The following is a 25,633-nucleotide window of genomic DNA, read 5'->3' as shown; positions in this document are numbered from 1 at the left end:
AGTCACTCCTCTAAATGAAACCTAAAGTACGTTTTTAAATAAGGCTTAACAGCAGAACTCAGGTCACCTAAGCAGTTTCACCAATATATCTGTAGCAGACAGAGCAGGAAACCACCAAGTCATTAAACCAAGCCTCAGTCTGGTATCAGCAAATCCATCTATGTGCAAACTAAGTCCCCAGTTTAATTCCACAGCCAGGATGACTCTCCCTCCCCCTTCAGTCCATGCACAGCAGCAAACAGCACTCAAGGACAAGCAGAGATCCCACACTGCTTCTGCATTTGTCAACACCACTGGAAACCTGCACTGGCTTCTTCCTGAACTGCACAGCAAGAGATGAACATGAGTGACGTGAAAAGCCAGACAGGTAAAAGTTAAAAAAAATAGAAATGTGTTTATAAGCAGAAGACACTTCAGAAACTTTGCTTACCCTGCAAGAAGGTAGTGGTAGTGGGAACTCTGATCAGTCAGAAAGAGACAGTATGAAAAATAGGAATTTAAAAATGCATGTCTCTTTAGATTAATACAAAAAGACTGTTTCAGATCTAAAGTTGCTTCAACTATAAAGTGGTCCATCAAAGAGAAGAGCTTCCCAAAAGTTACCACAAAATGTATGACTGTAAACACACGTGAGAATTTTTGTAGAATCCCAGAATGGTTTGGGTTAGAAGAGACCTTAAAAACCATTCAGTTCCAACCCCCTACTACGGGTAGGGACATCTTCCACCAGACCAGGCTGCTCCAAGACCTATCCTTTTATTCTGCTTTCCCAAAAGGTTAAATTTAAGCAGAACTACAGCCTGTTTATTCAAGGATGTCCAAGAATCCACATTAAACAATGCTCACATAACTCACAGTGGCTTATTTCAGCACTGAAGCCTCCAAATTAACCAATTCCTTTATTTTAATGATAGTCAATGGAAAACTTACATGTAAAATGTTGACAGCAATTTCAAAATTACTACTGTAACAACACTGATGGACAGCCCTTAGAGTTTTGTCTGGTTAAATTAAAAAATGCATTAGATATTGGAAAATGCAGTAAGTCTGTATGACAAAGTCTTCCTCAGCTGAGGATGCACTAGGCTGTACCTCCTTGCTAAGGAGCAGCAAACACCAAGAAAGCCTTTGGTTAATAAGAAATGTTCCATTTACATGTACACAGCTACCAGAAGCCCCATCCAAAAGAGCATTCAGTGGCAGGTACAAATCTTTCACTGCTACAGAACTGTGCCACTGACTACAGCCCATGTCTCTTTGCTGTTCCTCCTTCCATTTACATCATTTTAATCAAGTGACTTTCCTAAGAGGTCACAGCTGCCCATCGCCATCGTGCAGTCCCAAGGGATTTAAGGGCACCAGGCCACTGTCACCTGCCTTCAGTGACAGTCACCCCCTGCAGCCAGGGACCAGCTCCTCCATGCCTTTAGCAGAAGTGACACTGCTGGAATAAAGGCTTCAGGGCACAATTCAAAGTTAAGAGACAAAGGGGCACCAGGAGCAAGGTGCCAAAACATTAGGGCACCAGATAAATCAAACAAAAGCTATTGACAACGGCAGTAACAAACACCCTGACACTATTCAGGTACTTGGTACTGCATTCAGCATCTCCTTAACTCCCTCCAGCCCCACGTTCCAAGAAATATATAATGAGCCATTACTTCGACAGGACTTCAAACAAAGCTGCTTTTTTTTCTTCAAAAAGAATTAGAATATGAATGTTTCTGCTTCACCAAGAAATCCAGAGCCTTTTGTGAGCAGATGATGCCACGAGCAGATGTACACAAGCAGATTCACAATAAAGCAGATGATCTCTTCTTTACCAGCCGTCTTGACCTGTCTGGCTCGATTTACATAAACTGCTTCTATTCACTACAACATTGATTATGTAAACCTCGGCAAAACCTTAACCAAACATACGCTGCCACATCACTGCCAGCACAGAGCTGGGAGAAGGTTATCAGAAATGTGTTAGCGACACGAAACGCCTCGGGCTTTACTGGGGCTCACACTGAGGTGCAGACTGAGCAATCCCAACTATTGAGACAATAAGGAACGTGCCCTGCTGGGAGAGCCGCCTCCTGCCAAAAAAAAAAACGCCTTCCCCTCGATTTAAAGGTCAAGGTACAGCAACCCCACTTTAATACAGCTGGGGCAGAGTGAGAGCAAAAGATAAAGGGAAAGTTTTGTCATCTTAAAAACAGGAGCTCAGCAGTTTGCCAGGTATGCCAATTCCTTTGTTCATCATCCTTTTCACCACCTAATTTAAAAGTCTCACAGTTCAAGACACAAGTTGTTCATCAACATCACAATCAAAGCTTTAAAAAAAAAAAAAAACAACCCACACAGTGTCTCAAAACAGCTTTTTTTTTTTTTTAACCTAGCTGCGAGGCTGCTCTATCAATTTTAATCAGGCAGTTGTAACAGAAGCTGCAACAGTACGCTTCTGCTGGTCCCCAGGTCTCAGTCTCACTGCAGGGAGGAGAGCAGATTTACATTGTCTTATTTAAATGAAACTCCAGATTACAAGATTTTAATACAAAACAGGTATTAAGTGGTTTTTTTAGCATACTGAACAGCTTAAGCTGCTCCAAGAGCTCCTAGTCACAAATGTTGAGTCACCAAAGAGAGGGATGCTTGCATTATTTATGGTACTACAAACATTTAAGACACCTTGATAGGACAGGCAGTAATGAACTCCTGAAGTGGCAAAGGGCTCTTAAAACAACAGTCTTCGGTCTAAAATTTAAAAATACAGTTACTGAAGTCATGAGATTTCCTGGATTGCTTCCATCACGTCTACCTAGCCCTACATCCCATTGTGTGAGCAGTGACAGCCAGTGCCCCATTGTTCGAGTGCAGCCAAGGGACACTCAGCTCCCTTGCACAGACTTCTTGTCCCTGGCTGCACTGCAAGGACAACAGCATCTGTTTGCATTTCCAGTGCATCTCACACCTACAAGATGCAGCCTCAGTAGTTTCAGAGACCGGCTGAAACTCAAGCAGGACCTAAACCCAGCCATATACATTTTATTTCGATTTTATTGGCGCGTTTCAACACACACAGCGAAGATCAAGAGCCCAGCAGAACCGATAAACCGAGATCAATGCATCCCCATATTAAAGGCAAAGCGCACCAGACTCTGCCAGGTTAAGATCAGAGCCAAAACATTTCATACTTCTGTACTTTCAACTGCTGCTAAAAATAGTAAAGCAACAGAAAGGAAAATGCTTCCAGCTGTGCACAAAGAGCCTCTGCAGCACAACATCAATTTAGGCACTCTAATTTAATTAAAGATTCTGCGTTATACTATGACTTTATTGTCAGAGACAGTGTTGCACGGCTGAGCTCACCCGCCACTGCCACAACTGAAACAGTAAGAATGTTTCTTCATTAAATTTAGTGTGATATGGGTATTCCTCACGAATCAAGGGACTTAAATTCAAGGATTTCAAGTAGCAGCTACGCCACGCTCACGACAGCAGCTGTGTTTTATTCCACGGTAACTGCATCTTGACCCAGTCTCGTGACAGGAAACATTCAGCTTCCCTTAAGGAAAAAAGGTGCACTACTGGATACGAGTACCCAGCCTGGACTGCTCCTTTTCAAACAGTTCTTCTGCAAAGGTGAACACGGCTCTTTAGGAAAGCACCGAAACAGAACAAAAAAATCCCTAAGAAACCAGAACAGGGTTTGTCTACGACCTTGCAGCAAATATACACCAGATTCTGGGGGAGGCTGAGTAACGCAGCGAGGCTGTGACCGTGCTGCTTGCTTCGCGGCTGGCTCCAAACCTTTCCGTTGTGTTTAGCACTGAAAAATTACTCCATTAACCACGTATTGAACTACCAAAATTATGCATCTCTTCTGAGGTTGGCGAGGGCTCTCGGCAAGCACGGCTTAGACGCTTCTCTCTCATCTGCTTCCGCGGCGCTCAGCAGAGCGGCTGCGAGCTTTAGCAGCAGGGCAGCAGCGTAATGCCAAGCGGATTACTTTAAGATCCATATCAAGCCGAGAAAATAAACATTTCCACGACGAATCTGAACATAAGCTCTTCACCCTCCCCATTCCAAAGTCATCTGCAAGGAGGACGCCGTCTCCCGGAGCCAGCGGCCGAGGGACGGCGGCACCGGCGGAGGGACGGAGCCCGCAGCGGGGAGCGGGGGGGGTTTGTGTGCCATAACCCCGCACCTCCAGGCCCCGCAAGAAGTTTCTTCCCCAAGCCCCGCCGCGACCTCGATGCCCGAGAGCGGCCGGATCTCGCTGCATCCGCCCGTCCGTCCCTCCCGGCACCGGGACCCGGCAAGGGCCGCGCCGCGCGGGCCGCTCCGGCACCGGGAGCAGCCCCCATCCATCCCTCCCTCCCCGCTCCATCCCTCCCCGCTGCCCTCCGGCACCGGGTCCCCGCTCCATCCCTCCCCGCTGCCCTCCGGCACCGGGTCCCCGCTCCATCCCTCCCCGCTGCCCTCCGGCACCGGGTCCCCGCTCCATCCCTCCCCGCTGCCCTCCGGCACCGGGTCCCCGCTCCATCCCTCCCCGCTCCCCTCCGGCACCGGGTCCCCGCTCCATCCCTCCCCGCTGCCCTCCGGCACCGGGTCCCCGCTCCATCCCTCCCCGCTGCCCTCCGGTACCGGCGCCCCGCAACGGCCGCACCGCGCGCCCCGTCACGCACCGGGACCTCCCCCCTTTCACTCCTCCATCCCTCCCGCTCCTCTCAGGCACCGCGGCGCCCTCATCCATCCCTCCCTACTCTCCTCAGGCAACGGGACCCCCCCCCCCCCACCCCCAATCCATTCTTCCCAGCTCCCCTCGGGCACCGGGATCAGCTCCCCGCCTCCAGCGGCCGCGCCGCGCACTCGGCCGGGGAGAAGGCGGGAAGCGCCACGCGCCCCCTCGCGCCCCTCTCCAGCCCCGAGCGCTCCCTCGCAGCGCGGGGACGCGGCCGGCGCCGACCCGGAGGCTGGGAACGGGCAGCCACCGCCGCTCCCGCCGCCCCGGGACTGCCACGCTTCTCCCCCGTTCCCCGGAGCCCCTGCCCAGCACTCACCCCAGCACCACCAGCTCCCCGTACTTGACGGGTTCCTTGTTCAGCGCGCACAGCTCCTCCTGGCCGGGGGAAAACATGGGGCCGCCGCTGTGGTAGCACCGGCCGCCCCCCGTCCCAGCCGCCGCGACCGGAGCGCGTCCCGAGCGGGCTCCGCTCCGCTCTGCGCCGCCGGCCACCGGCAACGGCCACTACACCGCGGGGGGCGCGGGGGGCGGGGCCGCCGGGGGAACGGACCAACCCGCCGCGGCGGGGGGGCGGGAGGAGCCAACCGGCGCCGTCCCCCCCCCCCCCCCCCCCGCGGGGCTGCGGGTGGCCCCGCCCTCCCCGCTCCCATTAACGGCCGGCGGACGGGGCGGGGCTGGGCGCGGGGGCGCCCCGCCCCCTCCCGCTCGCCGCTTCCCCCCCCCGGCACGGGCAGCAGTGGTACGGCCCGGCCGTGTTATGTAAACATAGAGTAAAGGGGACCCGGCCGCTCTTAAAGGGGCCGCGCACCGGCGGCCGCGGCTCGGGGTCACCGAGGGCTCCCGAGCGGGGGCTGCGGGTCACCTCAGCCCGGGTCCCACATCGCCTGTGCGGCTCTGGATCCCCTCCTGCCCCCGGCATCCGCGGCGTGTCTCCAGACCCCGCTGCCCCAGGTTTGGGTGAGTGCGGGGCCGCTGCGGGCTCTGAAGGAGCTCCCCGTGATCGCTGCAGAGCCCCCGGCTCCCCTCCGGCCCCTGAGGGAGCGGCGCAGCCGCCGCCCGCCCCCTTCACCTTGCACGGGCTGTCACCGTCAGGGCCTGCCCTCGCGGTGCCCGCCGCTCCCAGCTCCGTGCCCCGTCCCTGGGGGTGGCGTGGAGCCACGCTCCAGCCTCCCCTGCCCACTGCCTCCTGCGGAGGGGACAGAAGTTTCTGTCTGGGGGCACAGAAATGCCCTCACCCCCTTTGTTCTTCACCGGCCCTTCAGGTCCTGCCCAACCCAGCCCATTCGATGACTTCCAAGGATATTTTTGTCTGCCCCACCACCATCCCCTTCTCTCCTCCTTTGTCCTCTGCACCTGACTAAAGCCCGAAACCAGCAAAGATTGGCTTGATGTTAATCCGTGCTGAAGACAGAAACTCTCGTTAGCTGATATTTGAGGTTTCCAACCCATTATCAAAGACAGAAGCAATGGGAGCATCCACCTTTGCTGAAGAGCATCCTTGGGGCCAGCAGAGTCACAGCTGCTCCTGCTGTGAAAGCTTTCCCTCTGCCAGAAATTGTATTTAGCTATTAATTTTACAGGTAATATTATTTTTCTGTCGTTCCGGTGAAGAGGTGAAATGGAAAAACACAACCAATCTCGAAGGGCTGCAAAATGGAGATCTTCCCAGGGGCTGTGTGAAGAAGACAAGATTTTATTGAAGACAGGGAGCTGAATTATTATAGATTTATCTTCTTTATTGCTCTAACAAAATAGAAAAGAAAGCCGGGCCGTAAGTCACTGTCAAAGGAAACAAATAAATTCCCAAAAACAGCGTGGAAAACAAGGCTTGTGGCAGCATCCTCTTCAATTTCTGCATCTCTCCCCTGAAAGCAAGACCTTCCCAGCAGCCTGGCTTTCACATGGCATTAACAAACTCCAGTAATCTTCCAAAAAATGCTCCCCAAGCAGCTCAGCTCAGATGGGCTTCCACAAGTCAGTGATGGGTCTGGACTTAGAGCATCTTTTACTGCTCCCACCTGGGGATGGAGGGATGAGGAAGGACCTTGGAGGTCTGAGTTTGCCCCTCTTTTCCACTTCCTCATTTTCTAACACTGCTCTTTTTGGAAAACAGGGAAGTTGGGCAGCTCTGCATCCTTTTCCCAAACCTGCAGGTTTTTTTCCAAGCACACAAACCAGTGCATCTGCTGTCATTAAACACAGAAGTGACTCCCACTCCATGACTACAGAAAATGCACTGGTTTGCACTGCTGAAAAAATTATTAGATACAGAAAACGCTCTTCTTGGCATTGCTGAAAAATGAATGTGCAGGGAAAAAAGATCCCAGTGGGATTCACAGGGGAATATTTAATTCTGTGGTGTTTGTAGGAGGTGGATGAGCTGTGCTGGGGTGAGGGGGACTCACCTGCCATGGACTTGTGGTGGGACACTGTGACATAAACCCCGAGCTTGGGCTGATCCATTATTTTTTTTTCCCCTTGGAAATGTGCTTCATTTGTCCATGTCCAATCTCTTCATTCTGCCCACGGGGTGTTTCAGGTTGAGGGAAGATCAGTCCCAGCCCCACAAGGTGTTCTGAGGGCTGTTGAGTCTTTCCTTGCCAAATTTTAGGTTTTCTCATTTCAACCTCCCACAGACCAATAGCTGCCAGCACTGGAAACCTGCTTAGAATTGTTTAATATTTAAAATTTCTATGCTTTGGCTAATGAAGCAGAGCCAGGAGGAAGCAGCAGCTCTGCCACACATTACACAGCTCCCTGTGCCACACAGATCCCAACCTCAAATCCCAGCCCCTCTATTTCCCCCAGCTCCAAAAAATTCCTTTTGCAACTTTGCACGAGCAACACTTGGCTGGCATTTTCCCCCCAAACCCATTGAAATAATTGAGAAATAAGCCCACAGCTGAACTCTGCTACTTTTCAGCTCAAAACATCCTTCCCTTTCGGATTTGGGGTGTCTCAGGGTGGCTTTTCAGGGCGCTGAAGGGAGGCTGGGTTGTTTTCCAACCACAAAAAACTAAAAGTGGGAGTCACAGATAACTTGGAGCTCCTTCTAGGCTGCATCAACACTGAAAGAGGGATTTTGCTCCCAGGTTTAGCACAAGCAGCTGCTTGGCTGGATGGAGGAATATCCAGCCAAGCCAGGCGAGCATTAAAAATCAAAGTTTGAAAAAAAAAATCCCAAACATGAAGAAATAGAGCATGCCCATTTATTTTTAAAATGTAATAAAAAAGTTATTTTAAATGCAGGAAGATTAATAAGTCTCTAATTCAGTAAAGTACTTCCAGATGTGCTGGACTCTGAGTGCACTTCAGTGCTTTTATGAATCAGGGCTTAGGGAATGGGCTTCAAAAGTACTGAAAGAGGTTTTTAAAGTAAAAGAGGGGAGATTTAGATGGGATATTGGGATGAAATTCTTGGCTGTGAGGGTGGGCAGGCCCTGGCACAGGGTGCCCAGAGAAGCTGTGGCTGCCCCTGGATCCCTGGAAGTGTCCAAGGCCAGGTTGGAGCACCGTGGGATAGGGGAAGGTGTCCCTGCCCATGGCAGGGGTGGGATGGGATTCCCAAACCATTCTGGGATCCTGTGAGTCTAAACAGCCCCTGAATCACACCTGCAGCTTCCACTGCACGTGGAGCTCATGGCACATGGGATCAGAGCATAAATTGGGATAAAGGTTTCCATTCCCAGTCCTGGTTCTTAGAGAGGTTTCCAGGCCTGGGATCAGGTTTATGTTCAGCCATCAGTGGAGATGGTTTGGGCTGGGGAAATTAAACTCTGGGGTGGCAACAGCCTGGATTTGGTGCTCCAGGGAGGTGAATAAAAATTTAATTTTTCTCCTTTCTCCCAGGAAAGGAGAAAAACTCTCTCAGCTCTAAGGTTAGGATCAAGCATGTATCACCTGGGTGGGTGATACCTTTCAGGCTGGAAAGTCTCCAGCTGGCAGGTGAGTGAGGCTCTCAAGCAGACACCCAGTAGAAATAGCAGAAGAAAATGCAGCAGGTGTTTTAAAAGTAGATTTGATAAATAAATTGCAGGAAAAATAAGATGTGATTGCTCATATTGATGCAATACAAAGATTAGCATGTTTGGGGGAGCCTCTCAGTCCATGTTTCAGGGGTTCAGTGCCTGACTTAGGTCAGGATAAAACAGATTTGCTTTTCCTTACCCCATCTGAGAATCTCCCCTATTGTCTTAATTCTCCACCACGGCATGTAATGGTCTCGATTCATGGTACAACCTAAAATATAGAGAGGAGAATTGCATTAAAAAATAAGTGAAAAAGCTAAAAGGATAAAATACTTTCAAATACCCTGGCAGCAGCTTAAAGATACGGTACAGGCTCCAGCTTAATATGTAACACTCCCTAATAAAGACCCTAAAGGAATTTTTAAAAGCAAAGAAGTTAAGTAGCAGAGTGGGGAAGGCTATTAGGAACAAAAAAGATAGCTGTCAAAAATGAAGGAAATGGAATATAGCACAAACACTGGCAAATATAAAACCCCAGCAAGGCAAGTGGAGGAGATATTTCAAAGCAGTTTACCAGAGGCATCAAAATGCTCATAAAAAAAGCAGAGACAGAAAGTCAACCAGGGACTCACTGGGACCAGCAAGCAGTGAAAGGGAGAAGTTTGGGGTGAAATAAAACACTGGTGAGTCGAGTGAATGAGCTCCCTGTGTGTCTGGGCTTGAGACTCCCACAGAAAAACCCTCCTTTTCTGCAGTAGCTCTGATGAGCTTCTTAAATATAAGTATCACCAAGAAAATTTTGGAATAAAAAGGTAAATTGGCAGAGGAGCAAATTTCCAGAGGGAGATGTCACTGGCCCAAGACTTGGAAAGAGATTCAAATACAATTACATGAATAATTGTATAATTATATTCTATAAAAAATTGTATAAATACATTATTATAAATTTGCATTTGTACAATTCTGTGAAGGGTTGCATTTGTCTGCAGGATGAGAAATAACAAACTTGCCACTGAAGAAGCAAGTTTAAAAAATTAAACTTTGCTGAAGAAGCAAGTTTAAAAACTTAAAGAGCCGAAGTCTGACCTGCACCACACAAATGAAAATCCAATGGAGTTCAGGTAAATATGGATACCTGGGATGCACTGGGAAGATGTGATGCACCAGGGAAAGGGCAATAGGAAGTTTTTGCAGAAAGATGTCAAAGTTTATAAAGCATTCACACCCCTTAAAGCAGTCAATGAATATGCTGGAGGAGGTGATTGCATGTGTATCACATACCTGCGGTTCAGCAGAGCTTTGGCACCACAAGAGCTGTCAAAGAGATAAAAGTTGCATGAGATAAAGAAAGGGCTGCATGGATTAGCAGCTGAGACAAGAGAAACCAAAGGCTGGAAATCAGTTTTCATTTTCATAGTGGGGAGAGGTTATTGCTGGGATTTTGTGGTATTGTGGGGCCCTGGCCAGGCTGCTGACTTCTAATGGGAAAGTTTGCTGACAAGCCAAAAAAAATTTAAGCTGACTGTAAGGAGTTCTAGAAGGACCCAGCAAGAAAATGTCCGAGTAAAGTAGCTAGAAGATGACCTTAGCCATATCTGTCTAATGGCTGCCTCTAATTGAGCTATTGTCATTCCAGGTGTGACAGGCACCACGGGTCCTTCTCTTGAAAGAGAATGATCTAAACCACCGAACGTGCCCAGATGCTTCTATAGGTCTTTTACAGCAACGTGGGTTATTCCAGAGGGATTTCCTGAGTCCCTTTTCCTGTGCCCCACAGCCCCCTCCTTTCCTGGAGCACCAGCACTGCACTCACTTTGCAGCTCAGTTCCTGAAGGACTTGTGTTAGCTACGGGGCAATAAAAATAAACACCTTTTGTGTGTGTGTCTGCCAAAATCAGAACACTGGCATCCCAAATCTTGGTATTGCCGTTATTGCACTTTTCCCAGGAGGATTCAGGTCCAGCCACAGCTCCAACTCCTGCTGAAGACCTTGCAGCCCAGAGCCAAGTCCCCTCTCAAATCACCACATCCCTCTACCCTATCCCAGCTGCTGTTTTGGGAATGGACTTTTGCTCTTCAAGATGTCACCCCTTTTTCCTTTTTAATTTTGCCTCCATTGCAAAGTTAACACGAACACAGCGGTGGGATGCAAAAGATGGACACAGTTTCCCTGTAATTTACTTGCAACTAATTTTGGGGAAATTCTGCTACTCTGACCTTTATCCCAGCAGACAAAGCTGGTGAATATGGATCCCTGGGCTTGGATCACACTATCCTCCTGCAGGAGCCATCCCTGGCAGTGATGGTCCCCATCCCCCAGGGGAGCAGCTTCCAGAGCAGACAGCTGAGTCCTCATCCACAAAGAGAAATTCAGCCATCCCATAAATCAACCAGACTTCTCCCAGACAGACAAAATGAGAACACCCAAATCATTGCAGGATATGGGGTAGGAGAGGAGCTCTGCTTTCCAAGCACTGGAGCTCTGGCACAGCACAGATCTGTGGTCTCAGCCTGGCTCTGGTGTGAAAGGCTGCCTTGGTGAGGGTTTGTCATCCAATTGCACTGATTCCTGAAAACCTTCTCTAGCTGCTGCTATCACCCAACCAATTTTTATCAGCCAAGAAATCCCCTTTTCAGGGGATGCTCAAGGAGTTTCAGGATGATGGGAGCCATCAGTACCAGCACTATGAACCTCAGAACCAAAACTTCCCCAGTCTGCAGGTGCCAAAATATCTCACCCACCAGCAAAGCATGAACACCCACAAAGACACTTTAAAATCAAACATCACTTCCACATATTTCTACTATGGAGAATGAAATGCATTTTAGAAATTATTGCATATTAGAAACGAGACATTCCCCAGCTCCCATTCAGCCAGCAGATAATCAGCAGGTTACAGAAACCTCCTCCACATCTCCAGTAAGATCCAGCCCGGGCTGTTCCCCAGCAGGATTCAGCTCCACAGCCAAAAGCACTGAGCCCATGGGAGCCCATCCCCTTGTCTCCCCAAATTCCTCATCACTGCCTTTGGCAACCTTTGCAGCACTGATTTTGGAAAAGGAAGACACTCTGGGGCTTGATGAGACAGAAAGGGCTGTGGGATCTTGGTGGGACCTTGTGTTCTTTGAGGAAGGTTTTATGATGGGGGTGGTGGAGCACTGAACAGGTTGACCAAAGAGGTGGTGGGTGACCAGCACTGAAAACATTCAAGGCAGAGTTTGGACAGGGCTCTGAGCAACCTGCACTAGCTGAAGGTGACAAAATGACCTTAAAGGGTCCCTCCCAGCCCAAACTACTCCGTGAGTCCATTCTGTGGTTAACGACAACTTGGGAGTTCTGTCTTCGTGGGCAGCAAGACCTGGCAATTCATCATTTCCTCCTCTACATCTTGTTAGGGTAAAGAGATGCCAGGTCATACCTGAATATGTAATAAAAGCAGCATTTGGCCTCCAAAATGTATACACCAGTAAAGCCTTATAACTCCCTCCCAGCATCTGACATTCTTTTCACTGCTGTAATTTACTGAGTGCATTGCCAGGTGCCCCTGGCAAACTTCCAGGCTGCCTTCAGCCAGCCAGTGCATAAACTCAGGGGGAAAAAAACAAAAAAAGGCTGCTGCAGCCCCCAAAACCATTGAAATCTGAGCAAGAGGAGGGGAAATCGGAAGAAAAAAAAAATCCACAACAAACACACCACCAAAAAGCAGCGACCACCATCGGCGCGCAGATGTCGGGAGGATGTGGCAGAAGGAGCGACATCCTGCAGCATCCTGTAAAATCACCGTGCGGCGGCAGCTCCCAAAATCCGGAGCGCTGCCTTCCTGCCGGCTGTGGGAGCTTGCTGAGGTGGTTATAGATGGTCACTTCTCCTCCGCGTGGGTAATTAGTGAGTCATTATCTTTACAAGCTGAAAGGCTCGCTATTGTCGGCAGCGGCCGGGATTCCGGTGGGGTTGTCTTTATGATGGGCTCTTTAGGAGATGGACGGCTGGAACGGTGCTTCACAGCAATCAGGTAATGGCTGAGAAACACGATCCTGGTGGGCCCCTGATTGCTTCTGGAATCGTTGGGAGATGGAGATGCCTTGTACCTCATCAGATCATGCCTTTCCTTAACAAAGGAGCCGAGTTATCATGGAAGGGGCTGAGAGCTCCTCGCCTTGGCCGAGATTTACCAGCTCTGTTACAGGGGAAGATTTTGTCTGGAAACACCAGAAGAATCTGTGAAAATTGCGATACATTTTTTTGGTACAAAAAGAGCACAGACATACCTGCTGTTGCCATTAAGAGAGAGAAGATGAATGAGGTAAGCCTTTGAGCTGAAAGAAAATCAACATGAATTCATTGGTAAGGGTTAGCAATCATTTACAGAGAGTACATCCAACCCCAGCAAATACATTATTGAAGGAATCAAAAGAACAGGAAACCACTTACTAATAAAAATCACCATCTGCCTTCTGGAGTGAAGAGCCCTCAGGTCAGATATTTTAGTCAAATCCAAGCATCCAGGAAAGCAAAAGGAACCTTATAAATCCCAGCCTGGTGGTGGCAAAATCACAGGGTTGTGGAATGGCTTGAGTTGGAAGGGACCTTAAAGCCCATCTTGTTCCAACTCTCTGCTGTGAGCAGGGACACCTTCCACTAGACCAGGTTGCTGCAAGCCCAATCCAACCTGGCCTTGCCCCAAAAGTTTTCATTCCACAAGATTAATTTTATGCATTATCTTATTTATTTCATGTTTTGTTCTCCTGATTTTGAGGGAGAGATGGGAACAGAGCCAGAGGAAGCCTCCTCATCCAAGAACTGACCCATCCTGCGACTCATTAGAGAGCCCCTACACAGCCAAACCCTCTGCTCGTCCCATCTGCAGCAGCCAAAGCCTCGGTGACCTCCACCCCCCACCTGGGATCCCCAACCCTGCCACGGCTGCTTATAAATCTTTACATTTGCGATCGATAATTCCAGGATGCAAATGGAGCATATGGAGACTATAGCAGGCAGCACAAAGGCAGAAGCCACAGGCCATTTCCATGATCAGAAAGAGAAAGAGCTGCTAATTATGCAAAGGTCATTGACTGAGCATGGTGCTACATTTAAATATTTCAGCGTGTCTGTGCCTGGATCCTCTCACACAAATGTGTTCATGTGGGCAAATTCTCCTCTGGTTTTGGGAAGATAAGGAAACACAGAAAAAGTGTAGATGTCTCTGTTTCGTGCCACATGAGAACTTTAAAGCAGACTGAAGCGTCCTGAGGGCTTGGGGGTTCTTTTTAATTTTTTTTTCTTCTCTCCCTGTAGTAAGCTATTAATGCTTTGACTCCTGGTTACTCCACGCAGTTTACAGCGTGAAGTCAAGATAAACATTTCTACCTCCCAAAATTCACATCATCTCTGTGCCTTGCTGATGGATGCAGCGATGGCAGCTTGGTGCTGCAGGGTGTCACCTCCACCCCAGCCACCCTGTCACCTCCTCTGTGCCCACAGGGCATGGCTGGCACAGGCAAGGCGAAGGAGACAAAGTTTGACTTTTATTCTTCCCCTCCTCCTCTTTGCAAATGTGTAACAGTGAGAAGGGACATTGTCCGCAGGTCGTGGGAAGCACAAAGCCACGGCTGTGCTGACCTCCTTATAAAAATTCAAGCCTGTCCTCATTTTTCCTGGAGGTTTTGGTGGTTTGCACACACGTATCTTTGTCCTCCCCCCACCCCCAGCACTGACCAGTCCCACAGCCTCCAGTGCAGCCCAGCCCTGCTGCCCACACGAGCAAATCCTCACAGACCCAGCCAAAACTTCAGCAATCAGGGAGAAGTTTTGAAAAATCTCTCTTGGAGAAAAAAAAAAAAACTCCCTGCTTTTATTTCCAGTGATGCTGCCAGTTCAGTTCAGTGAAGCTCTGCTGCCAGTGCTGACAACTCAGCTTTTCCCAAAATCAAGCCCTTGAAGCCTTTCTGGCCAGTCTCTCATCACTGCAAGCACAGGGAAGGGTGGGATGCTGGGTGTGTAATTTGGAGATTTTCACTTAAATTGATTCTCTGTGACCACTGAGGTCCCTGGCTGGAGTCTGTGAATTTTAAAAAGGATTATTGCTGTGGGAGCCTTCATGCAGATGCCCCCCAAAGAGGTTTTGACCTGGTTGTGTGCTGAGTACTTTGCGCTCCTAAACCTACCGCTTCAAATCCCTTTTGCTTTCCCATTTCCAACCCTATTGTTTGGGGGTTTTACCCACTTTCAGGCATTTAAATATTGAGCTCCCTACTGGTATTAAAAAATTTTTAGAAGTTGTTGATTTAACAACCTCACACGTATATTTTTACATATCATATTTTTGTACCTATATAAAAAATATATTTTTATATTTATTGTGATGTTTATGTATTACAATGAGAGGATGGATGCCCACAGTTACACAGGAGAATTCCTGTTCATGGGGTAGGCTGAGCTTCACCCTGGGATGTGCATGAAGTGTCCTCACCTCTCTCTGCCTCCTGGCAGCATTTTTGGAGTGATGCAGGGTCATGCTGCTCTGCTCCTCTCTGAAAATTTGAGATTTAAGCAGTATTTGGGAGTTACACCATTGGTAAATACATGGGATATGCTGGGTTTCTTCCCTCGGCCACAAGCAGGATTAAGGCCAATGAGCTGCTTCCTGCCAAAAACAGGGAGAATAATCCTGTCATAAGCCATTAATATGGAGCTGTATTGGCACTTGGCAGCAAACCACCAAACCCACAAAGTTGTGTTTAATTTGCTGTTAGAGGACAGGCTGAGTCTTCTTCACTCAATTATACCAAGACAACATTTCAGCACCAAGCCCTGGAAACAGGCCACCCCTCAGCTCTCCATGACTCCACATCTCCATCCCAGGATCACTGGCATTGCCCATCCATTGCTGCTCTAATGGAAATTCCAAGAGCTCCTGATTGTTGAGATGGCCTTTGAGCAATAAATCCCAGGGTTTTCTGCTCACACCGATACTGCCATGGGAAGCAGAAGTTGTTTAAACCCCCCAAAAGCCAACCCAGCTCTGGCACCCGTCTCATTTTGGCTCCATGTACATGGCAGAGTAGCAAGAACAAGCAGAAACCACTCCATTCTGCCCTCAGAATAATGGCCAGGTGGGATTTTTGACTTTCCACAAGGTTTGTTCTCCCTCCTCCCATCCCAGCCCACAGGTCCCCATGCAAGCTGGGTTCCCTGATAGTGCTGGGCTTTGCCTGGTGACTTCCTGCCTTCCCTGGCTTCCCATCGGACACAAAGCCTTCCCCCATCATCCAGGATGTCATTTTCTATTTTTACTCAAATCCCTTTAACTTTTTGACATTTTTAAGGCAGCAGCCTGGAGGAAATAGATTATCCTGCCAGTGGTACTGCATGGCACCAGTCCTTGGTTAAGAAGATAAAACTTCTTCTCAGGGTTCATCACATTCCTGAACTGTCTGTGACTCCTAAGTCACAAAAAAGCGAATAAAATGCCCGTGAGCTTTTGTTCCATAAAATTTTATGGAACTCATCCTATCCTCCATGTGGATGAGGAACAAGCAAGGAACATCTCTCGTTTTAATACAGACAGCCTTGGAGACAACTGCAGCCTTTTATCTCAGCTCCTTGGATGACTCCTGGCTTCCCCAAGTGCCATCCGAGTCCAGAAGCTGTTTAGCTGTCCTGACATTGTGTGGGGACATGAAAAGTGGGGCAAAATGATGTGCTGGGGGTCTTTCACAAACTGCAGTCACCGACGCAGGGACCACTGCTGATATTTTGTCACAGAGTCACAGAATGGTTTGGGCTGGAAAGGACATTAAAGATCAAATAATTCCACCCCCTGCCATGGGCAGGGACACCTTCCACTATCCCAGGTTGCTCCAAGCCCCATCCAACCTGGCCTGGAACACTTCCAGGGTTGGAACATTCACGGTTTCACGGGGGAACTTGTTCCATCATTGTCCTCACTCATCATGCAGAATTGGAGTTTGATATTTCCTTCTTTTGGTTCTGTAACTGTAGGGGCAAATCCTGATTTTAATTTTGGCCTGTATTTTTTGCCAAACAAACTTGCTGTAAGGTCTCACGTCTCCTTTGTTTCCAGCACCTGGAGATGTGCAGAACAACCACCGCCTTAGGAATATTTTGAAGCAACACGAGGAGAAACTCAAGAGCGGCTCCAGGGAGAACGCTCCCACGTTCCTGAGATTCCTCTTCCAACGCTCTCAGACAGACTCACAGTTTTATTTGCAAAAACTGGGAATGCTTCCAAATCCCAGCCTGTAAAGCCTTTCACCAAAAAATAAAAACCAAAAAAAAACCAAACCAACAGAGGAAAACCACGTTTTCCCCCGCTGTAGAGTAGGAGACCCTTGCAAGCAGCAAAGCCCCTGCAGACGTGCCCCTGTGAAGGGCAGCATGCTGTGAGTGTTCACCACTGATCTGATGCTTCCCAGGAAGCATGCAGGGCCCAGGATTTCAATTTGCAAGCACAGCTCTGGGTTGTGTCTCGAAGGATAACGTGCTCTTCATCGGCAGGAAAAATTCAAGGCGGGAATAAACAAGGTTTGCTGGGAGCCCTGACAGAGAAGGGTCCCTTGGCTGAGCTCTTGAGCACGTTCTTCTTGTGTTGGTGCCCCCAGTGTGGAGCAGCTGCTGAATCCCATGCACCTGGATGACAGACTCTTGGATTTGCCCCCATTTTCCCAGCAAGTGGAAAAAATAAGATAGAAAAAGAGGATGTTTCTGCTTGTCAAGGGTAGGACACAGGTAACTCCTCACACCTGCAGCCAAGCCAGCTGGGCAAGCACAGGTGTGATGCCAACACTTGGACTGATGTGAGCAGCAGTAGAGAAACCCCTTTTAGAGGTGTTAATTTGCCATGTGGGCTCGGGGTTTTGTGACAGGGGTTTGACTTTTTTCTTTTTATTTTCCCACTGGATATGAGAAAAGACACTGACCTTGAGCACGCAGTTTTCCTTTTCTCCCAGATCTCCTCTCTCTTGGTCAGTTACTGCCAGTGACAACAGAAGAGGGGGAAAAAAACTGGAACAATATATATTATATTGTTTTAACCTCATTTTGCACATCCTGAGCACTCATTCTGCTGGTCAGGGAGACAAATGAGCTCTGCCTTTTCAGATCTGATCTCCAGCTGGCTGCAGCCTTTCCTGGAGCTGCGAACTCTCAGAGCCAGAGGTGACAGCTCCCCACCCAAAGGAGGGCAGATGGGTGGCACCGATGGACAAACTGCTTTTCAAGGACAGGCTGATCACAGAGGAGCTGAGACAGGTCCAGAGGCACCTGGGTCTGTCCACTGAGCTGAGCAGCCTCACCACTAAAAGCAATTAGCGTTCGTGCAGAGAGGTCTGACAGACCCTGCTCTGAAAATCCTGAAGTGTTGACACCTCCCAGCAAGGTGCTTGTGTTACTGGCAAAGAGGAATTTACTCTGTTAGATTTGCAGGGTTTGCCTGCTACATCTTCCTGTTTCTCTTGATGCCTCAGATTTTAGCTTTTCTATTTTCCAGATTCTGTGCTGCTTTGGTGTGTAATTCTGAGCTTCACATTAGAGGATGGTGAGCTCTCTGCACAGAGCAGGGAGACAAAACAATTCCTTCTCCAGCTGGGCACCAAGGACAAATGATCCAGATCTCAGGCCCAAGAGCACAAACAACGTGGGCTGGAGAGAGAAAAACAAGCAGGATGGGACTTCATGGGCTAAAGCTGGAATTGGACAACGAACTCCAATGTGCAAATGGAGCAGAACTTATAAAAGTGAGAGACCCAGTGACCAGTTGTCCATTTTGTGACCATTTTGGTTCATCTTGGGTGCAGCCCTGGCTGGGCTCTGGTGCTGCCCAAGGTGGATCCATTGAGGAGATCCTTCTAATAAATCCTTACTTTATTCTTTAGGTCTATCTAGTCTCTGTTCTAGGTCAGCCTTCACAAGGCATCACTCTAACTCAGGAACAGCCCAGTGCTGATGTCCATGCTCAGATCTGCAGTCACAGGATTATGGAATGGTTTGGGTTGGAAGAGACCTTAAAGATCATCTAGTTCCACGCCCCATTCCTGGAGAATGTACTTGTGCCTCGCAGCTATTGGGCTGCACAAATATGTGGAGTGTTGCTGATAAGTCGCCGAGGGAAATCTGGAAAACTGCAAAGAAATAATTCTGCTTGTAGACTCCTATTTTATGTATTTCTGTTTCCTTCCTTCTTCTCCCCCCACTTCCCCCTCTCCCCCCCCAATTCCATTTATATCTAAATAGGATCTTTGTTTTTTCTGAGTTAATATTTAGTCACTGGTTCCCATTCAAGGCTCCTAGCTCAGCTTCTCAGAGCAGAGGCATTCCCAGGGAGAGCAGGGTCCGAGTAGGACGTGGATCCGGTGCCATGCAGCTCCTCCAGGACCACACTGGAAATGGCTTTTACATATGGATTTGTAACTGAGTGATGCAAACTTGTTTATTACCAACACACAGACATAAATAGCACATCCGAGATCACAGAATCATTTAGGCTGGAAAAGACCTCTGAAATCATGGAGTCCAACCTGTGACTGTCACCACCTTGTCACCCAGACCAGAGCACTGAATGCCACATCCAGTAGTTCCTTGGACATCTCCAGGGATGGGGACTCCACCACCTCCCCAAGCACTCCATTCCAATGCTTAACAACCCTTCCCATGAGGAAATTCCTCCAGATTTGGTATAACAGATCGAGCCCACGTTAGAGGTGATTTATCTGATGTCACCATCAGACTGAAAGTTCACACAACTTGAGCTAAAGAGACACTTCCCACAGACCCTGCTCAAAAAAGGATGTATTTCCAGCTAATCATTTTAGATCCTTCCAGAGACTTACATCAACTCCGGGAACTGACAAGGGGAACTGTCCATTAAGGGATTGATTTCCACTGAGGTATCAGCTCCTCTTTGTTCAACTCCTGTCAGATCAGCCGATGGTGCTCTGTTGATTTACAAGGCTCCAGCTCTCCTCATCATCACTTTTTCTTGCCTTTTGCAATGAGGCTACAAGAATATATGTTTGCTTCTAGGCTTGTCTATATGCAGTAGTATTATGGTCTTATCTGCCAGCTGAGCTACTCCAGCTGGAGCCCAAAGCTTGTTGTTATTTCAGTATAAGACCCCATTGCATCATATCCTCTAAACTGGATTTAATTTCTGTTTGTAAATAAGCAGATACTTTAAGCAGGGGAGGGAAAAAGATATTTATAGGCTTCAGTAAAGCATCTGCTTAGACTGACACTGAAATAAATGCAGGTGGGGTTACAACCTATAAACACAGCAGTTTTTATAACCAGGGACTGTAAGCTGAGACTTCAGACTGATTCCATCCAACCTAATTCACACAGCTGCATAGACTTTTGGGGTTTGTTTTGCTTGCTCCAAGTGTTTCCTGCTTTTGCTTAAGTCAGGGAATGGGACTTGGCTGTACAGCAGGATCTGACTTCCCGTGGAGCAGCAATGGTTGAAAATCCAGGGATGGAGAGTTGGGTGCAGCTCTCAGGTGAAGACAAGAAGGTATCAGTCACCATGTGACTGCCTTGCCTGCATGGCTTGGCAGAATTGTCTGCACCTTATGCCAAGAATTGCCAAGAAAATAGAAATACTTGAGAGGTTATGCAGAAAAAATAGATTCGTCTTTGGTATGGGAGCACCAAGAGCTGCCCATGCCACAGATGATCCCAAATTATCAGCCCACACAGCACCAGGATGGTGGTGGGCTCCATTGTGACCAGGAGAAAAGCAGGGAAGATCTTGAAAGGAGAAAGGGAGGGGAAGACACACACACAAGGAGCCGTTGGGTGCAGGATGCACATGATGGAGGCCAAGGAGCTCAGGAGGATTGTGAGGATTTACAGTCATGGAGTGGTCTGGGCTGGGAGGGAGCTTTAAAGATCATCCAGCTCCTACCAGTCTCAATACCATCCCTTGAGGGACAGCACTGGATTATCTCCATTGGGACTCTGAGGCACTGACTACAACACTTTGGACATGATGATCTGGGTAATTCCTTCTCTTAGGGAAGGGCTGAATTTGTGTTTTTCTCAGAGACAAGGTGTGATCAAAGAGGAGGGACCCACGGTCAGAGCTGTCTTGCTTAAATAGTTGGTGGAAAGTGGGTTTTCCAGGCATGTTCTTCACTGCCATCCAGCCCATTGCCCAGCCACCCCAGAAGCACAGACCCCCACCAGGCCCTGCTTCCCTCTGTGGGCCCTCTCTCTGATGGCCAATGCCAGCAGAGCAAGGCTCTCTTCTCCCTCTTTTCAGCATGGCTACATTTCCTTGGCACATCAGCATTTTTCAAAATACCAGAAAAACCCACTCCTACACCCCTTTCTGTGGGGGCATTTAGGACAGACCACAATGAGATGTGCCCCTGTCCTTCAGCTGAGCCCTGCTGAGCGCACACACAGCCTTAGAGACCCACATATTTAATTCTGACCAGAAGAAAGTTGAATCCAAGATTTAAGAACATGGGGTTGGCACTTGGCTCCAAACCCCTCCTGCCTCCTCAGCTGTTGACCACAGCAGGATGATTCCACAGCCGGGCTCGGTGTAATTATCCTGCTTTCTGTCTTGAAGCCACGCAGAGATGGAGTTACATAACAATACTGCTTAAGCACTTGCAAAATGCACAATTTGATTAATCTCAGCAATGTGCCAGCTCCAGGATCTAAAAAGACAGCCATGTGCATTTTAACCAAGTTAAAGCCCAAAGCTTTTCATTTCATCCTAATGGATAGCAAAGGTCATTCTCTATTTGATAGATGATGATAGCGCTGCTGCATTTGTCTTGTGGCTGGCAGGGCTGGATCCCTCTGAAGTTTGTGTTAATGAGATTCCTCCTACCACCACAGGCACGAAATTCTCCAGTGAGGCATTGGCACTGGATTTATCGTGGAGGTGCCCATTCTGCATCCACACAACAGGATAAATGCAACTTCCCATCATGCTGATGAGGTGCCCACAGCAGCAACGTCCTGATGGAATGGTGTTTTCCATGGCATAAATCCCAGGTGGTGGCAACTGACTCTGCACCTAGATGCATTCCTTCTCCTCCTGACTCAGTTCAGCAACATTTTTCAGGAGGATCAGGTACCAGCGAAGAATTAAAGTGTAGATCCTACGTTTTCCCTTTGGGAATATAAAGCTAAAATAAAGCTATCATCTCGAATCCTGAAGGGATGATATTTATTTCACTTGCAGAACCACTTAGCAGCATCCAGAAGCCACGGAGTTCCCAAGCTGGACCATAAATTATCAGAGATATGTTCATGTGCTTAATGGTGCTCTTGTGTCTCGCATGGTGAGAGGTGGATGAATTAAAGCCACAGGAGATGCAGAGCCTCCCTTCCAAGAGTGAGGTAGGAGCTGTGGTGGGGAAATGGGACCAGACAGCAGCACGGAACGTGAGATGCTTCTGCAGAGGAGAAGGATGTGGTGAGAAGCTCAGGAGCAGATATGAGTGCTGTAAAATCCTCAGAAGAGCAAGTGTTGTGTGACAGCCTTCCTCCATCTCCTCCTCCTCCTCCTCCTCCTCCTCCTAGTGCTGAAGGAGCTCAGCAGACCTTTAGGAAGGCAGTGGAAGGAAAAGCCCAGGGAATTAAATCTTGGAGAAGAATTCCTAGCTGGAGAATCAGCTGCTGAGCTGGGTATGACTACCTGGATCCCTTCTCCCAAAAATTTATCCTAGCACTGTGGGGTTTGTTCCAACAAGGAGACAGACTTTACCAAAGACATTCCATGTTTTCACAGAATCACAGAATGGTTTGGTTTGGAAGGGAATTTAAAGCTCATTTCATTCCAACCCCCCTGCCATGGACTGGGACACCTTCCACTATCCAGGCTGCTCCAAGCCTTGTCCATCCTGGCCTTGGACACTTCCAGGGATGGGGCAAGAACAGATCCCTGATATCCTGGGCACACACACACATTCATGTTCGTAACCCTTTCCTGGAGGTGGAGAAATCCACCTGCAGTTTGCCTCTGGAGGCCCCTGTGTTTTCCACCTGCCTCCTGCAAAGGCAGGAAAGTCCTGAGTGCTGATGAAGGACTTGAAGTGATTGGGAATGCTTCAAACAGGGGTTTGTCCTTAAATTACACGGCCCATTAACAAGCCTAAATTAAAACAACACTATTAGCAGGAGATCTGAGGGAGAAGGTGGCTTCAATTTTCATACAAATGACACATAACTAAATGCCAGAAATTTAATATACCAATAATAACCCTTTAAATCCAGTCTTACCAACTGCAATTATTAAAGTCTACACCAAGTCCCCCAAAATCTTAAAGACTGACACTGGAAAGATCAGCAAACCATAGAAAGCATTCACTTTTTTTTTTACTTTTTTTTTTTTTTAATTTGACACTGGTGTTTTGAGAATTCATCTTTTGAAACTGCTCAGTACCTATGAGAAATTAATAATACAATTAAATACCCCATGCAAGACTATTTTGCAGGTAGTGGAGGAATTTAAATAGCCCAGATGCCCAAAAGGTTTCTCTAACATTCAGAATCAAGGAATCATGGAATATCCTGAGTTGGAAAGGACCCACAAGGATCACCAAGTCCAACTCTTGGCCCTGCACAGGATAACCCCAAAAGTCACACCATGTGTCTGAGAGAACTGTCCAAACACTTCTAGAACTCTGACAGGCTTCATGCCACAACCCCTGCCCTAGGGAGCCTGTTCCAGTCCTCAACACGCTCTGGATGAAGAATCTTTTCCTAATTTCCAACCTAAACCTCCCCGACCCAGGCCTTGTGCTGCCTTGAATGATCACAATCTTCTGCCAAACCCCACTACTTCAAACCCTGAAGCATCCCTGGGCTGCTTGATGGGCTGAGCATCGCCCCCAGGATCAAACAAACCCCTTGGCCCCAAAATCAAAGGTCAGCAGTTGTGCTCAGAGCTGACACATGATGAGCCCTGCTGAACACCAGGCCCTTCACGTGTTGGGCAGCAGGCAAGCCCCCACAATGGTCCCTTTCATCCTGACCTCCAAATTCCACCTCATTTTGGGCCACCACAGAGCCCTCTCCGTCCGCGTGACTTTGCCGCCTGCCTTTGCCTTGGGACAGGCAAAAAATCCCTACAGTGAAGTTTAAAGAGTTGCCAGCACCCAAAATTCCTGCTTATTAGACATAATCATAATCCTATAATGATAATATAGTACATTATAATTTGCAAGAGAGGGGAAATCTTGACATAAATTGCTTGCCTCTGATTCACCGACACGAGTGCAATTCTGGCACACTGGTTATGGGGAAGAGATACTTTATCACAGAACCCAGAATATCCTCAGCTGGAAGGGACCCACAAGGATCATCATGTACAGCTCCTGGCACAGGACAACCCTAAAAATCACACCATGCAATTTATTTGTAATCCTGAAAGGGAGAGACCTTGGTATGAGTGCCTCTCCCACAGTAAGGGACTTATTTATGGAAATTTCAGCACCCACCAGACTCAGCCCATCATGCTTGAGGTCATTATTTGCATCCCAGAAGGTAAAAATGTCTCACTCACGGGCCAGGACTCACCTCTTCAAGCCATTGTACAAACAAATGGAGCCAGAAACGTGGCCCTTGGGGTCATGGGTGAGTGGTGGGGTTGGCAGGGCTGGGTGAACAATTGGCTGGATGACCTTCGGGGTCTTTTCCAACCTAAATGATTCTGTGGTTCTGTGCCATCAACCTGTCCTGCGAAGCACTGAGAAAAGCAAGGGGCCAGAAAGGTGTCTTTTGGTCCTCACTCCGACTGAATTTCTGCTTCCTTTGGGTTGCTCCAGGGCCAGGCTGCAGCCAGCCACCCCATTCCAGGCACAGCCCTGGCACCACAAGGATCAGCTGGGCAGAGGCTCCCCCCAGGTGCTGCAACATTGCAGCAAAGGCTCCCAGAGCCACTGGAGCTTCTAAGATTTAAAACACAAATAAGTTTACTGGGGGTTGCTGCAGTTAGAGGAAAGCTGAGTTATGGTGCTCCCTCCCCACAGAATATGGATGCTGCTGTAGGAACTGGGTGCATTTCCTGGGGGATCTCCTTGGAGCCCCCAGCAGACACCTCCACATTTCACACCCCCGCACTTTTGCTCCATCCTGCTCCCTGCTAATAAACCACCTAAAAGAAGGAGCTGGGAGAGTCCCCAGGACACGATAAAGGTTATCCTGGCTCCATTGCTCATGCCGGGGGGGAAGGCAGAGGGAAGGACCTGACTCACATCACAGCACCACGGAGGGATGGGCTGGAGACGCCGGAGCCTTGGGGCTGCTCCATGAGCACAGACTGGGATTTTCCTCCACAAAGGCTCCTTTTCCTGACTGCTCTCCCCAAAGGATGCTCTGACAAGCACCAGAGAACCTTCATTTCCCCTCTGCGTGTGTGGGCGTGTGTTAGAGCCCTGATTCCTGAGAATTTTACACTTTCTGTGCTGACAGACACTCACCTCCAAGAAAACACTACATTTAACCTCAAGCCATAAAGAAGGCTTCCAAAATTGAACGATGGAACTAAAATTATGAGTATGTAGTTTAAATAGAAATGTATAATATCCCATGGTAAAAAACTAAAAGTTTAAAGTTTTAGAATATAGTAATATGTATAAAGCAAGATAAAAGTTTTAGAGCAGAGACTAGTCCTTCTTCTTTACCTTCTTCTTCATGAGTTTAAGTAATATTGTGTAATTAAATAAAAAGTCCACATTATAGACCACAAGTAGTTAGTTATTAAGTTAAAAATAAAAACAATATAAGTATCATTTCTTAATTAGACAGTTTATCCTTAAAAAACCTTGTAGAGAAAAAAATACAGCTCCATTTTTAATTTGTTAAAATAAAGTATTGTAGAACTCACAATTTGTGAAACTATAATACAGATAAAAACTAATAAACATCTAAGTCCAAACAAAAAATACCGTCTCA

The 25,633-nt window shown here is 48.1% G+C and overlaps 1 protein-coding gene and 2 long non-coding RNA genes across 4 annotated transcripts in view; 1 reads left to right on the top strand and 2 right to left on the bottom strand.

Annotated features, from left to right (window-relative positions):
* PELI2 (pellino E3 ubiquitin protein ligase family member 2) overlaps positions 1 to 5,297 on the bottom strand; it is a 67,755-nt gene extending 62,458 nt beyond the window's left edge. Inside the window, exon 1 of the mRNA XM_068194919.1 lies at positions 5,049 to 5,297. Coding sequence (XP_068051020.1) covers positions 5,049 to 5,125 — 77 coding nt within the window. The 5' untranslated portion in view covers positions 5,126 to 5,297. The remainder of the gene's footprint in view (positions 1 to 5,048) is intronic.
* Positions 1 to 15,691, bottom strand: part of LOC137476561 (uncharacterized) — an 81,788-nt gene extending 66,097 nt beyond the window's left edge. The window contains exons 1-3 of one of the 2 annotated variants that reach the window (XR_011000417.1): positions 15,171 to 15,691; positions 9,982 to 10,014; positions 8,180 to 8,971 (exon numbers count right to left, since the gene is read on the bottom strand). This is a non-coding gene — a long non-coding RNA (uncharacterized lncRNA). Of the gene's footprint in view, positions 1 to 8,179; positions 10,995 to 15,170 lie in introns of those variants that run through there. The other variant, XR_011000416.1, reaches the window with a different exon arrangement.
* LOC137476559 (uncharacterized) overlaps positions 1 to 25,633 on the top strand; it is a 340,942-nt gene that overhangs the window by 161,234 nt on the left and 154,075 nt on the right. The gene's annotated exons all lie outside the window — the stretch shown is intronic.

Source organism: Anomalospiza imberbis, chromosome 6 (assembly GCF_031753505.1).
Source record: "Anomalospiza imberbis isolate Cuckoo-Finch-1a 21T00152 chromosome 6, ASM3175350v1, whole genome shotgun sequence".
NCBI lineage: Eukaryota > Metazoa > Chordata > Aves > Passeriformes > Viduidae > Anomalospiza > Anomalospiza imberbis.
Note: the sequence above shows the minus strand (reverse complement) of the source record. Positions and strands in the feature narration are given on the sequence as shown.